At 51.3% G+C, this 16125-nt stretch overlaps 1 protein-coding gene across 3 annotated transcripts in view; it reads right to left on the reverse strand.

Moving 5' to 3' along the window:
• The window catches only part of MARK4 (microtubule affinity regulating kinase 4), a 608126-nt gene that overhangs the window by 213975 nt on the left and 378026 nt on the right, over positions 1–16125 (reverse strand). For 2 of the 3 annotated variants that reach the window (XM_086938381.1, XM_086938383.1), the window contains exon 13: positions 9985–10199. In XM_086938381.1, coding sequence (XP_086794507.1) covers positions 9985–10199 — 215 coding nt within the window. The remainder of the gene's footprint in view (positions 1–9984; positions 10200–16125) is intronic. The other variant, XM_086938382.1, reaches the window with a different exon arrangement.

Below are 16125 nucleotides of genomic sequence, written 5' to 3' on the forward strand. Positions count from 1 at the left end.
CCCAGGATGATATACGAAGGGAAGCGTGGGATTTCGGTGTCAAAGTGGGTGTCAACGTCATCCAGTACCTGACGCCAATATTCCTGCACCAATCTACACTCCCAGAGTACGTGTGGGAGGGTACCCAGTTGCCTGCATCCCCGCCAGCATAAGGGGTCCTTGCTACTGTCCATTTCGTACAGCCGCTCCGGTGTGTAATACCAATAGGTCACCACCTTCGTGAGAGTGTCCGTGAGCCCCATATGGTAAGCTGAGTGTCGCACTCTATAATATATCGCTTCCCACTCCTTGTGTGTGAAGGACCTCCCCAGTTCTCTCTCCCAGCGTGCCCTACTCGCGCTGTAAGCGTACCTGTGTTGGTGTGTGAGCATTTTGTACAGGTCAGAGATTAGTTGCTTGTCAGACTTGCGCGTAATCAACCAGCGTTCGAAATCTGTCAGCCGCCTGTCCGCCTCCGGTCTCACCGCCGCGCTAAGAGCCCAGTGCCTAACCTGGAAGTAGCGGAGCCTCTCGGATTCTGGGAAGCCGAATTCCTGGCGGAGCTGCGAAAAGGGAACTATACCTTCGGGGCCATACACGTGGCAAAGGGAGCGACAACCAGCCGGTTTCCAGCGTTCGAAGGCCTTCCCGTCCATCCCCGGTTGAAAGTCAGGGTTATCAAGGATGGGGGTGAGTGGCGATGGCAAGGTGGTGAGGCCGAGTGCAACCCCAACCCGATCCCAAATCTCCAGCGGGACGCGAGTGATGAAGGACGCGTAAAGGTTGTGGGGCCTATGAACCTTGTGCATGAACGGGATCTCTTGCAATGTCCTTCCAGCGACCGCCTGGTCCTGGAACAACCAGTGCTTCCCTGACTCCCATTGGACCCATTCCGCCATGTAACGTAGCTGCGCCGCCTGAAAGTATGCGGCCAGGTTTGGAATCCCAACCCCTCCTTGCTCTGGGGCAAGCATCGCAATCTGGGCTTTCAGTCGCGGCTTCCTACCATTCCATATGAATTGTGAGAGCTCCGATTGCATCAGTTTGATCCAACCTTTGGGGGGAGCGATGGGAATAGTGCGAAAGATGTTAAGTATCTGGGGGAGAACAGTCATTTTGATCGCTGCCACCCTGCCCAGCCACGACAGCGGGTAATGTTTCCACTGTCCCAACTCCCGTCTGACCGTCTGACGTAGGTGAGTGTAGTTGACTTCCACCATGGTCTGTAGGGAGGAAGAAAGTTTGATGCCAAGATACGGAACTGCATCAGTTGCCCACTGCAAAGGGAAATTATCCTGCAGCTCAGAGCGCGTGCTCGAGGACAGAGACAGATCGAGGGCCACTGACTTCGACATGTTGACTTTAAAGCCAGATACGTTGCCAAACCTCTCTAGGTCAAGCATGCATGCGGGGAGAGAACTCCCGGGCTCGGCAAAGGACAGCAAGACGTCATCAGCGTAGAGACTTACAACGTGCTTGTCCGCTCCAAATTTAATCCCCTTAACCTCCGGGTCCATTCGGATCATCTGTGCTAGCGGTTCCATATAAAGGGCAAATAATAGAGGGGATAGTGGGCACCCCTGCCTGGTGCCTCGTTCGATCTGGAATCGGGGGGGGGGGATAAGCCATTAACCCTGACCGTGGCGGAGGGGAACTTATAGCAGTTCATCACTCTGGTCCGGAACTTGGGCCCCAGTCCGGCCTTCACTAACACCTTCTCAAGGTAGGGCCAGTGCACCCTGTCAAAGGCCTTCTCCGCATCGATGGCCAACATCATGTACTCGCCCTGCGTGCGGGATGCTTTCTCAATGAGGTGAAGGGCCCGTTTAGTGTTATCAGAGTTCTGGCGCTCTGGTATGAAGCCGGATTGATCTGGCTGAATGAGACCCCCCATGCAAGGGCCCAGTCTGGAGGTGAGGATCCCGGTATAGAGCTTGAGGTCCACATTCAGGAGGGAGATGGGCCTGTATGCCCCGCAGTCAGTGAGGTCCTTGCCTGGTTTGGGTATGACCGCAATGGATGCCTCGAGTAGTTCCCCAGGGATCCCCCGTCCTCCGCGAATGAAGTAAAGAGGTTGGCCAGCAGCGGCGCCAATTGGGCACAAAAGGTTTTATAGAAGGACGCCGGGAAGCCGTCAGGTCCCGGTGCCTTGCCGAGTTTAAGTCGGGAAATCGCCGAGATAACTTCTTCTATGCGGATATCCTTCTCCAGTCCCTCAGATTGCTCCTGAGTGAGGGACGGTAACGGGATCGACTCCAAGAAGGCCATTTCCACCTCCGGGTCGGGTGGGGCCGCCTCATATAGGTAACATAGAAGTCGCTAAAAGCACCTGCTATAGCCCGATCTCCGGTGACACAGGTACCATCTCTCCCTTTCAGTGCCTTGACCTCCCGTTTCTGGGTGACTGTGCGCAGCTTATGCGCCAGCAGCCGCCCGCATCTGTCTCCACCTGTATAGAATGCATGTTTCAACCTTAAGGCTGCATACTCTGCCCTATCCATGGCCAGCGCCGCCAGCTGCTGACGAGCAGCCTTCAATTGGCGCCAAATCCTCAGGGCACCTGTCCTTCTATGTATTTGTTCTAGTTCCCTTGTCTTCTGGGTTAGCTCATCCTTCTTGACCTGACGTTCTATATTCTCCGCAGTTGAGATAGAGATAAATTCACCCCGCAATACAGCCTTGAGCGCAGCCCATTGAGTAGCCAGTTTAGTGTCCTCATTACTGTTATGGGACAAGTAGTCTGTTATGGCTCCTTGAATCTTGGAGACCGCCTCATTGTTGGAGAGCAGCGAGTCCCGTAGTCGCCACACCCTGCCCACCCTCGGGCCCGTCGGCCCAGTGAGAGAGACCGTGACTGGGGCGTGATCCGAGAGGGACGCTGTACCGATCTCTGCACTGGTGACGAGCGACTGCGCAGCTGTGGAGACAAGCATGTAATCTAGTCGCGCATAAGTTTTATGTGCCGCTGAGAAGTGCGTGTAGTCAGTCTCCCCTGGATGAAGCTCGCGCCAAGTGTCCACTAGCCCCAGGTCTTTCAGTCGGGCCAGGCCCGCTGCTGACAAAGCACCCACCTGACTAGATCGCTGACAGGACCGATCCCGTAGGTTATCGAAAACCAAGTTCAGATCCCCCCCCAGCAGAAGGTGACGGTCTATGGTGTCAGTGGCCTCTGTGAGCGCCTTGTGCAGAAACTTTTCATGGCCTTCATTGGGCCCGTAGATCGAGCCGATCGTGTATGTCAGGTCTCCCAGTGCAAACCTATAAACCAGCAGCCTACCCTTAATATCCGCTATCTTACCCAGCACCTTTCCCTTAAATTTGCGTGCAAGCAGGATTGCCACCCCCGCCTTTTTCTCTGTGCATGAGGAAAAGAACTGCAAAGGAAACTTGCTAGATTGGAGGCGATGACAGTCTCTCGCAAGAAGGTGTGTCTCCTGTAGGAGGCAAATGCCTGCCTTGGACTGCTCTAAGAGCAAGAGGACCGCTTTGTGTTTCACTGGATTATTCAGCCCCCTCACGTTCAGGGTAAGAACCACAGTCAACTGGAGCCATTCAGGGAAAAAAAATCCGACAAGTAGCCATCAAAGTAGCGTCCACAGCGTCCCATCCGGGGGACCAACCCACCTCATCCATCCTCCACCAACCCCTCCCCAGGGAGGCAGACATACCACACCACCATCGGACCATGAACCACATTCCCACCCCATCTCCCACCCCCGCACAACACTAAGAAACTCACCCGACTGAAACTTTCCCCCCCCCATCCCCCCAAATGCAACTTGTCATTGTCTCTCATCCAGGGATGAATAGGAAAAAAGGGGAAAGTAAGGTAGTCTTACTAGTCTGTCCGGGAGCATCCTCCCGCCAACAGCCATGCGACCAGTACGCACAATCCAGTCACTCGAGGCCGCTGAGACTTTCATCCCGTGGGGCCTGCACTGCTGTCACTGTAGCCACTCGATTTCCGTCGCCAAGGGCTTCTTGACTCGCCTCCTCCTGCGCTGTTGTGGCCATTGCGGCCTTTGCCCCTCCGTCTCTGGAACAGATCCTTGGGCCTCGGCCTCGTCTGTAGGTGCTTCTATACCTAGCAAAGTGCAGGCCTCAGAGACTGAACGGAGTTGGTGCTGCTTGTTTCCCACTTTGAAGATGAGGCGGAAGGGGTGGCCCCAGCTGTATGGGATGTTATGTTGCTGTAGGTGGTTTGTAACCGGCTTGAAGAGCCTCCGCTTTTGCAGTGTAAGCGCCGCCAAATCCTGAAAAAGTAGCGGGGATGTGCCATGGAACGAAATCGGGTGATTCCGGCGTGCTTTCTGCAGTATCTCCTCCTTGGTACGATAGTCCTGGACGCACACCAATATGTCTGGGAGGGTCGCCGTCGCCGCGCGAGGCTGGCCGGTCCTGTGGGCCCTGTCTAGCTGTAGAGGGGAATCCAGTGTCCGCTCCAGGACAAGGTTAAAGAGCTCCCTGGCGTAGCGAAACACGTCTTGAGTAGCGTCTGACGCGGCCACATTACGAATTCGGATGTTGTGGCGCCTAGAGCGATTTTCCAGATCTTCCAGGTGAAGTTGCAGGTTGACGTGCTGATCGTGCAGCCGGATAATTTCCTGTTGTTGGGTGGAAAGTTCTGTATCCCGCTCGTCGCTTTTAGCCTCCAGGTCCGCCACTCTTTCCCCTTTGCCATCCATCTCGCGTCGTACTTCTCGAATTTCGTTGGCGAACTCAGTCTTAAAGGTCTGGATGTCATCACGCAGAGAAGCGAAGAGGGACTCCAGAAAGGCCTTCGTTATGGGCTCTGCTCCAGCGTCCGAGGCCTGCTCCATTATCTTCGGGGCCGGAGTCGTTGCGCCTTTCTGTGGGGGGGATTGTGACTTGGCGAACATCTCCTTCACTGTCTTACCCCTGGGCGGTCTGCCCGCGGACATCTCTCCCGCCTATTTGTCGGACCAGCCGGTGCTCCGAGACCTAGTATGCGGACCGGTGTATCTGGCCCTGTAACACGTCTGTAGGGTGGTCGTGAGCCTCGCCGGGCCTAGGCGCTCCCTCCGGTGCCCTCGCACGACTGTCTCCCCGCAGCTCACTGTTTTATGTAGCGGCACCCCGCCACGAGTCCGCTCCGACCTCCAGTCGTGAACCACCACCTCTCAGCCCCAGCGCGCCGCTCCTTGCTTGCACAGATTGGTGAAGTCAGGGAATGGGAGTCTCTGTGCTTCCTCTGGCCCTTGCTGGAGTCACCACTCTCCGCCGATCTCCAAGGCCAACTCACGACTCACCGGGCCTCCGACTGGCAGGACGCCACGTGGCCCCGCAGGTCCCTGCGGGGAGTGGGCCCTGAAGTCTGCTGCAGGAAGACCTCCTCTCCGGCCTCGGCGCCGCGTCCCTGCGCAGGGCTCTCCCACCAAGCGCATCCTGCTCCTCACCGCCAGTCCAGACTAGTCTTGGGCGCACTCCGTGCCACCTCCTTCCAGGCCCCAGGAACTGCAGTGCCCTCGATTGGTCGGCGGCGAAGCGCACCACTCACCGCGTAGCGCGGGCCTCCACCGCCAGGCACACCGCCCGTCTCCTCCTCTCCCGGGCGTGCGGACACCGCACTCGGCACCCCCAACGTGTCGCCGCAAGCGGGCGTCGCGTGTACTCGTGGGACCCGGGGGGTCGGGGCACAGCCTACGTCGGGGCCGCTACTCGGGGCCTTCAGTGCACGGCCACTTGATGCTGCGTCGATGTAGGCCCAGCTGCCTCCTCGGCGACTCGGGGGTTGGGCTCCACATGGCCTCTGGGATGTAGGCGGCCCTCCCTACTCGCTGGTGCGCTGCGAGCACTCAGGGCCGGGCCGCCAAGGTCGACTCACCCGCCGCCGCCGAGCTGCCAGGGGTCCGTGTCCCCGATCCGGCCAGGCCGCAGCAGCAGTGCCGCGGGGGGAGGGGCGGTTCGCGGTCTCCGCGGTTCAGGCAATTCGCCGTCCCTACGTGCTGCCACCGCGCCCCAGTGGATTTTTCCGACGCCTGATGCTAATATAGGTAGGATGCCCTGGTAAAAAAAGAAGGAGGACACTGCTAATCTTCACCTCAGATATGGAAACACTGAGATTCTGCCCTTGTTTAGGTACCATATACTGTTTGAGTTCTCCGACAATGAGCCTTTAATCAAGAGGATACATTTGTAGATGTACGGTCATATCATACCCTAGCTAATCTGAACATGGATGGCTTATTGAGGTATGGGCCTGGGGGAGAGTTAACCTCGTCGTTCAAAGTGAAGAGGGGTGTCAGGCAAGGTTGCGTCCTGGCCCCCTTCCTCTTCACACTTTACACCAACAGTCTGGAGAAGGAAATGTTTAAGGGGTCCCAGGACCTTCCGATAGTAAACAACCGCCCGATCCCCGCGTTGCTTTATGCGGACGACGCGGTGATACTAGCCCGTACCCCCTTGAACTCCAAAGGGCACTGAATAGATATTCCGCCTTCATGGCAAGTCTGGGCCTAAATATCAACATTGGAAAAACATTTGTCATGAAGGCAGGGATAGGACATAAACTTAAAAGTAGGAGTATATATTTAAACCAGGAAAAACTAGCGACCACACAAACCCTACTTAGGAGTAATGATTGATGACAAACTGACTTTGAAACCCGCAATTGAAACCAGGAAACTCCTTTTCATTAAAACCACAGCAGCCTTGTCAATTTTTCACAGAAATTGGGGAAGAGACCTCCCATGGAATTGGCTAAGATCTACAAAGCCAAATGTCTCTCAGTGGCATTGTATGGGGCAGGTGTTTGGGGCCATGTAGCATCAGACGCCCTACAGAGGGTGGAATTTTTTTTCCTAAGGTACCTTTTATCGGTTCCAAAGAGTACAGCCACTTTTTGATGTCACAAAGAGCTGAGACCCTCCCACGTGTCTGATATAGTGAGAATCCAACCACTCTTATTGTGGCACTGTATTTGGTTATCAGATAAAGCCACACTCTCACAAAAGATAATCTCAGACTGTATGGCCATGGAGAACGCTCACAAATCTAGGTGGGTATTATATGTAAAAAAGTTTTTGGCTGACAGAGGATGGAAAAAACTGTATCACGCTCCTCTCTTAGTTCGTGAGGTATCAAGGAAAGGCTTCCAGGCAAAATGCCTTAACCATCTCGAAGACCTCCGCACTACGAGCAAAGTTATGAAACCATCGGTAAGACACACTTTGGGCATCCAAACTACATTTGACATTCAACCCTACCGTACCTATAATACCATCAGCTATGAACGCTTTCTATTGGTAAGGTTTAGGTTGAATTTTTTCCATCGACTAGTTGCCTTCCCAACAAAAAATAATTGGGCAAAAGATCTTCCCCCCTGCCCATGTGACGACACTTCTAACCAAACCACAATACACACTATTCTTTTTATGCAAGTTTTATAGTGAGTTTAGAACAATGGGGCTTCTATCATTATTAAAGTCAATGGGGTTTAGAAGATGTCGCCCTGCATTCCTCTTCTTACAATTTTTGGAGGGCGAAAGACTCGTTATCATAATTGCCAGCCTTCTGAAATATATGGTTCGTCACAGAAATAATTTAGAATGAGTAAGAAGGACTAAGAGTTTTAAGGCATTTATACATTTGTGGGTTATTATGCCTATCCCTTGTTAAAGGAGCTTTCCTCCTCAATACCTTGTGCCTTTTGTTATACTTAATTTTTAAACTATTTGTCATAAAGTGTTCCAATCAAGTATTATAAGTTGCAATAACCCTAATGGAAGGAATATCCTAACGAGGTTGTATTTATTTCCAAATGCGCAGAAATCTCATCAATGTGTGTAAAGATGTATATAATGAAATCATAAATATTTTAAACGGTCGAACAGCGCGGAGTGAAACCCTCGATAACTATCTGGGTCTTCCCCGTTTTTTATACTGTAACACTGTAATTTTAATCCTATTTTAATTGTATAGACTTATTTTATTTCATCATCCCACAATTCTAGTATTCCGTACCAGAAAAAACGGCCAGCACTCGGATGAGGTGTTATTCTTTTTTATTTCGTTTCCGAACCCCCTACACCCCCGACAGACGCGTTTCGCTCAAGGCTTCGTCAGTGTCGTTTGTTTTATTGTACATATTTGAAAGGATATATGCTTTTATGACCTTGCAACTTAAAGTCGAATAAAGCTTGATTGATTTGATTTGATATTGAGGGTTCAGACATTGTAGCTAAAGAGATCAGTTTCTCTAACCTCTAGTCTCCCTGTCTCAGGACATCAGGGCTCTTCTTACCTATTGATTGGTCAATAAGCTCACTCATTCATCACTCTGTCATCCAACTATGTACACTCACTCCCTTCCCTCCATTCATTCATTTATCCACCGAGTCACCATACCATACTACCACATATTTAAAATTACCAATCAATGATGAACACCATTTCGTATTTGTAAAAAAGCATTAAAATCTATTGGCTTTGCAAATACTTTTCATATCTTTCACTTCGGCACCACAAGTATGAGCCCTAAATTTCAAGATGACAGCGAAGTTCAGTACTGAGCCTGAATGTGGCAGCAGTACTAGTCCAAGATGGAAGCCAATTTTAACATCAGTCTGGCATCAAAGGTATGTCAGGCAGAAGATGACATGGGGCTGAAGACAACACTATTAATCAAATGCTGTTGCCACTGGCAGCCTGCTCCCACTTCAGTGCTTGACCAGAAGTATGGAGGTACCGTTTGTGACTTGAAAGATTTCATGAGCTGTGATCCTATCAACAAACAAACTCTTTCAAAAATACCTATTCTAAAGTAAGAAGCTGCATAATACTGTAAGTCACAATTTACATGCTAATAACTGAATAACTGCCCTGTAGCTGATCAAAATGTGAATACCACTTCAATCAAGCACTACCTGATGAGGGCTTACCAAAAGTCCCTCTTTGTGTATCTTCTGTTATTTATGACAAAAGCTCTGGAAGATAGCAAGCTGCAGACCTTGCAATTCATGTGAAAACTACAGGTGGTAAGATGTACGTACAATCTGTAGCAAAATCACATGGCCATTCAAATCTTTAGTTCTTTAAATTCTTCCTTAGGGGTTCTCACTGAAGCCACAGGGAACAGTTCACAGCATATGAATAGACCATCGACCATGAATCCTTTATAACAACAAGCAGAGCCTGTAAAGCATACCTCGATGATACTGCACTCTCCATTCCTCGCTAAGTGAAGGAGGTAAAAGGTTCTAACCCGTGGCCAATCATTTTAAAGAAGAAAGGTGCTATATACCATTTGCCATTCCCATGAGTTCTAACGCTCAAACAGTAAAATATTATTTTTAGCCCTTATTCCTTGATGGTAAAAATCTAGTAATGCACAATGTTCTTAGTATTTTCCAGCCTTTGGCAACCATTCCCTAAACCACTGTTCAAGGCCTTAGACACAATGCCACAAGCTTTACAAACCCACAGGTTCCATCCCAATATTTCAGTTTGACATATCTGATTTGCTTGCATTTAATTCTAAGTCTTAAACCTTACATTTACCACTCTCATTCCCAAGCCTCAACTTATTGACATTACACCTATTGTCCCTCTAATCTCATGTTTTCAGTTTTGTGTCATCTACACTAAACTCCAAGAAGTACATTTCTTACACTCAATTCCGAGTCAAAAATTCTCCAATCGTAATCTCCTGCACCATTCTATCGCCTGAGTGCCCAATAGTTTTTGTTCAACTATATGAACTCCTAGTACCTTGCACATAATATCATACAATCTTAAACACTCGATACGCAGCATTCATGTGCAAGGACGCAACACAGTTTAATGTGCATAGATTGCATTAATTTTGCACAACTTAATTTGCTCGTGAGCAAAAGACAGACAGGTTCTTGTCTGTCAATCCAATTTACCCCTGTGCAATCTGGACTTTCATTTTGTAAAACTCCTCCATCTTCCATGGCTATTTCTCTGATTCTTTCTTCCTCAAATGCATCCCAGAGAACTCTTGTGCTACACTGTCATTCTTACCGTATTGGCGGCGCTCTCTTTTCTCCTGTCAGGTATCTCAGATTTGTTGGGGTTGTTGGCACTGCTCACCATGGGGCTGGATGGTGGGATACCACGGGCACTACCCACTACGCTGCAGCTGGTTTTGCGTGAAGGCATGCGCTCCTCTTTGAGCTCTCCATCCCCTGTGCTGGTTGGGCTTCGTTTTGGGTGCATGGGCAGGGGGGAAGGGCCACCTAGCAGAGACAAAGGGTTTAGGTAAATTATTTTCAAAACACAGTACTATATACACTTCTAGTATGTGAACTATCTTCTTGAGTACCACAGCAGGTATCTGTAGGTACAGGTTTTCAAAAGAGTCATCAACTTTTTGTATTTTACATAATGCATATTCACACAAAATACAATATAAATATATATTTTTTTTGATAACCAAGTTTATTGATTTTATGAGAAACCAACAAAAATAACAATACCAGCTGTACACACATTTATGCCAACAATGCAAATTTAAACGGACATTACACCATCGTACGTAGATTGATGGACATAGTAGAGGCCAAAACAGAGAGAGTTGCACCCGTTCCAGTCCTCGGGCACGCTTTGGGAGTATCAGTCTTCTACCACCCCAGCCCACTTGCCCCACATTCTGCAAAATTTCTTCGGGCAACCCCTTGCCTCGCACAGAGGCCGTTCCTGGGGAGGGGGGACCGAGTTCCGCCAATTGGCCACAATGTCTCTTTTGGCAACCATCAGTGCTGTATTCAGAAAGAGCTTTACGGCTCTAGTCCCATCCATCCCATCAGTGATACCCATTCATGGGGTCGAGGGGAACCTCCCAACCCAGAACCTCAGTGAGTTCCCCAGTTACGGACTCCCAGAAGCCTGTGATCTCATAGCAAAGCCATACCATGTGATAGAAGTCAGCTTGTGGGTGGCTGCAGCGGGGACAGGATGCATCAGGGAGGAGCCCAGGGCGAAGGAGTTGCAGAGGTGTGAGATAGGCAGTGTGGAGGTAGTGTACTTGGACCAGGCGGAGCCTTGCTGAGGCTGTTACTGTTTTGGGGGCAATCAATGCATCTCTCCAGTCAGCGTCATCCAAAGACCCGAGCCAGCCCTCCCATCTGTCCCTGGGGTGTGGCTTTGTGTTGGGGGTGTTGTTGACAAGGGATCGGTAAATACGGGAGATCCCCCCTTCCCCAGGTTACCGGTCATAGTCTGGGCTTCAGACGGGTTGTATTAGGTTAGGGAGATGCCATCTGAAATGTGTGCGTTGAGGGCGTGTCGTACCTGGAGGTATCGATAGAACTGGGAGGCGTGGAGGGAGTAGCGAGATTGCAGTTCCTGGAAGGTTCAAATAGGACTCCCACCCCGGAGGTTAAATTAATTTGAGAAAAGCTTTGTCTTTAAGAGCTTTCGGAATCCGAGTAGTGTTGTACAGCTTTTGATATTTATCGGGAGCGAGTTCCAAAGTTTTGCTGTGCCCAGGATAAAGCTTCTTCCGCCCCAGTTTACTTTTCCAAATTTTGGAGTCCGGAGGAGTTTGCTCTGTGCTGAGCGAAGGGGTCTTGGAGGACGGTACCAGGTGAGGTTTTATTTCAGGAATGCTGGTCCCTTTCCATGTAATGCCTTGTATGCTAGACAGAGGGCCTTAAAATCTATTCTCTTTTTCAAGGGGAGCTAATGGAGTTTTTTAAGGCCTTCCGATATGGGCTGAAATTTAGGGATGTTCAATATTGCTCTGGCGGCTGCATTTAGAGTCTGCTGGAGCTTGGCCATGTGCTGTATTTGGATGCCTAAGTAAAGGGCATTTCCATAGTCCAGTCAGGCCAAGGCTAGAACTGTGACTTAAGTTTTTACTGCTTCAGGGGGAATGAAAGTGAGTATTTGGAGACCTCCCGAAGTCATGTGCCGCACCACAGTGGGGTATGTTGGGTCAGCTTATTCGACCACTGGGTGTAGCGCAACGAAGCTCGCCAGGCCAGAAGTACCCCACGAGTGACTTCGGGCAAGGTTTGGGGGATGGCGTTTCCATATAACATCTCCTGAACGGCAGACAGGCCCAGTGTGTGCAACTCTAAGCGATATGCCTGGTTCGACCATCCACCAATAAACCCGTTGTGCACTGTAAGGAGCCAGGTCGCTAGGTAGTAAAGGTAGAGATCTGTCATCCCCAAACCGTCGTCAAAGGTCAGAATCCGGCATTGGGCAAGGGCCAGCCAAGGCCTCCGACCTCCCCGAAGGAACTTGCTGGTCATACTGTCCAGCTCTCGGAACCACGGTCTCAGGTAGGAGAGGTGCGTATTCTGAAGCATGTAAAGAAATCTAGGGAGGACCATCATCTTTAAAGAGGGCTATTCTGCCCATAGGGTTCAAGTGCAGAGTGTGCCACTTAAGGAGGTCCACCCGGGCCCTCTTCACCAATGGAGTGACATTAAGTGTTCAAGCAAGGTCGGGGAGGAGGGCCACCCAGATGCCCAGAAATTTGAAGGACTGCCGTAGAAGAGGTATCATCGACTGCCAGTCAAAGCACTCTCTCAAAGGATGAAGAGGGACCAAAACAGATTTAGTCGAGTTCAGCCTAAGACCAGAGGTTTGCTCGAAGAGGCCCAAAGCCTGGAGGCATCGAGGCCCCGACTGAGCCGGATCCGCTAAGAATAGCAGAACATCATTGGCATAGAGGGCGATCTTGTCTTCCCCTAAGCCAGGCCATCTCGATCCCGTGAGGAGCGGGTCAGACCGCACCAGGCAGGCAAGGGGCTCCATCGCCAACGCAAATAAAAGGGACGAGAGGGGGCATGCCTGCCTCGTGCCTCTTCTGATGGGGAAGGGTTCGGATAAAGTTCTGTTGACTAGGACTAGGACCTGGGCCCGGGGCCTGCAGTACAGTGTCTTGACCAGGCCACGGAAGTGAGCGATAAAGCCCATTTCCACCAGCACCGCCTCCAGGTATCGCCAGTCCAACGAGTCAAATGCTTTCTTGAAGTCCACGAGAAGGAGGGAGAGATAGGGGGTCAGCCGTTGCCGGTTTGCTAAGGCAAGGTGGAGACAGCTGCAGCAATGTTGAGTTCCCCGGGAGGGCATGAATCTGCACTGGTTGGGGTGGAACAGTTTGGCCAGGTATGGCCGCATGCGATTGGCCAGAACCAATGCGAATATTTTAAGCTCCGAATTGATGAGAGATGGGGCGATAGTCGGAGCAGTGCTTCGAGGGGGGCTGAGACTTAGGGATCACCACGATAGTGGCCAGGTCTGTCTCGGGTGGAATGAGCCTTGTTCTGATGCCTCTCGGTACAGTGCTAAAAGGTGAGGAATTAGGGTGCCCCGGTAGGACGCATAAAATTCTTGAGGGAATCCTTTCGGCACTGGTGTCTTGCCTGCAGCCATACGTGATATAGCATTGCTAACCTCCTCCGGAGTAACCGGGAGGTCAAGCGCCTCCGCTTCAGACTCGTCGAGGTGTGGGAGGGAAAACTGTTTGCGATGGAGGAGCTCTGGGAGCGAGAGAGTAGGGGGGTTGCACGGAGTAAAGGGTGGCGTAGTAAGCGGAGAAGCTTTGGGCTACCGCCACGGGAGCGCATCAGAGCACTTCATCCACGTAGAATATTTCAGGAAAGATACGGTTAGCCATTGGGTAGGTGACCAGGCGGTGGAGGAGTTTCCCATTTTTGTGCCCCCACCCGTACACTCACGCCACGGAAGACCGCCATAGGAGTTTGGCAGCTTCCAGGGAGGTCTGTTTGATCTCATCTCTTAGAAACGTCAGTCTCCTGTCCTGAACCTCCGACCTCTGGTCCGGTGGCTGAGCCTCAAGCAGACCTGCAAGCATCTCAAGGTATGGGAGGTGAGAGTCATGCTTCATCCGTTTGAGTTTTGGCTCACCCTTAGCAAAGCCCCGGATGGTGGCTTTACCGGCTTCCCACAGGGTGCCAGAAGATGAAACCGACCTGTGATTAGTGTGAAAGTATTGACGGAGTTCATCTCCCACTCGGTCTCTAAAGTCCTTGTCTTGGAGGAACCAAGCATTCAGCATCCAGATTGGATGCGCAGAGGCAGGGAGGTCACCCATCCGCACCGTCACAGGGGAGTGTTCAGACAGACCTCTGGGGAGGATGGTAACATCCTGTAGTGCGCGGCAGTCTAGGGCTGGCAATAAAACATAGTCAAGCCGAGCATGCGTGTGGTGGGAAGCTGATGTGTGAGTGTATTGTCCACTTGTCGGGTGCCGGAGTCTCCAAGCGTCACAGAGACCCAGAGCGGAAGCCCAGCTCAATAAGAAGGTAGACTGGGCGACCCTGGAGGCGGAGGGTGTCGTGGCAGTGTCACAGGTAGGGTCCATCACAGCATTAAAGTCTCCACCAACGACAATTGTCCCCAGGGGTAGAGCAGTAAATAATGTGGTGAGATGCTTAAGTGTGGAAGTCAGTAGGGAGGGGGGGGGGGGAGGGGGGGAAATACACAGTGAGTAAGTTCAAAGGTTGGTGACCAAGGCTTCCCTTCAGGAGAACAAAGCAGCCCTGGTCATGAGTGGCCATGCGCATCGCAAGTGGAAGGCCGCAGCGCACTAAAATAGCCACTCCTCACGATCCTCGAGTAAAACCGAGTGCCAGACTCCGCTAAAGCTATAGCGTGCTAGGAAGGGACAATGGTTGCCCACTAGGTGGGTCTCCTGAAGCAGCAGTATATCTACCATGTGATGTTGAGCATAACGCAGGACCGCTGCGCGCTTAACCTTATCCAGCAGGCCATTAAGGTAAACATCCTTTACAACGCAACTTTAACCACGCAGTGCCTTTACGACGCAACTTTTACAACGCCAACCATTACAACGCATTGCGCTGGGGGGCGCTCTAGGATAGGGAATAGGTTTAATGTACTATCCAACACCTTCCCTACTATCCACGGGGACTGGAGTTGGAATAGTAAATTAAACTATTCACTATCCAGCGCCCCAAAGCACTATGCGTTGTAAAGGCATGCGTTGTAAAAACCGCGTTGTAAAGGCATGCGTGGTAAAAGCATGCGTTGTAACGTCATACATCCGGCCATTAACATTCCAGGACATGAAGTAAAGAGACGTTTATTCAGTCTGCTCGTCAGACATAGGGACAACATGAGTAGGGCAGGACGTTTAGCACGGATGGCCAGTGTGGGAAGAGTAGCGCATGGGAGCAATGCGGTGGGTGCAATGTTACAGGACTGGACCCTGAGCGCTTGCAATGTAGTTAAGTATGGAAGCTGGTACAGAGAACAATAAAAACAACAAACACAAAACGAGACAACAGTCTCCCCTCCCCAACCCCTTCCCATCACCCCTCCCCAACCCCTTCCCCTCCCTATACTTCAAGAACAGAAGCATCTGTCGCCCTAACAATGGAAAACCAAGGGAAACTCAAACTAAAACGCTTGGAAATGGGGAAACGTGGAGGACCCCTCCTCATAGTAGAATGTTCATGATCAAGGTCATCGGGAGATAGAGTTAAGAGTCACTGAAAGTGTGGCACCCAACTACATAGTTGGTTGCGGCGGAAAGGTGAAGCCGGGTTCAGGCTGGACCTGTGAGGTGCGTCGGGCTATGTGAAAAATCCGAATCAGGTAGGTCCAACAATGAAGGCCGGGGTGAAACACCCCCAGGGTCTGAGTGGCCTGAGGAACCAAAGTGCCTCCCTGCAAGGGGGGCCCCGGAGAGCGCCCCAGATGCCAGCTGATGAGTGGGGTCCAACGGCGAGTCAGAGCGAGCCAGTCGCTGTCTTCGCCTCCTGCGTGAACGACTGCGCTGTGGCCAGGGAGGTCCGGCCTGTACCTCCCGCCGGGAGCGGGGTAGGGGTATCGCGTGTTGAGCCTCAAGGGGCGCTCCTCTGTCACCCATTACCATGCGTCTTCAGGAGAATCAAAAGAGAGGGCCTTGTTCTGGAAAGCGACCCGCAAACCCGCCGGGAAGAGGAGCCTGTATTGTATGTTGTGCGCACACAGTTTCTGCTTGACTTCCCTAAACGATCAACGCTGGCCCTGTACCTCACGAGTGTAGTCTGGGAAGATCATGATCTTTTGGCCTTCGTACTTGAGGTGTTGTTGCTTGCGGGATTCAGTCAGTACAGAGTCTCTGTCTTTAAAGTTGAGGATTCGCATTATTATCGGTCTATGGGGCGCTCCAGGTACTGA

Source organism: Lissotriton vulgaris, chromosome 9 (assembly GCF_964263255.1).
Source record: "Lissotriton vulgaris chromosome 9, aLisVul1.2, whole genome shotgun sequence".
In the NCBI taxonomy this organism is placed as follows: Eukaryota; Metazoa; Chordata; class Amphibia; order Caudata; family Salamandridae; genus Lissotriton; species Lissotriton vulgaris.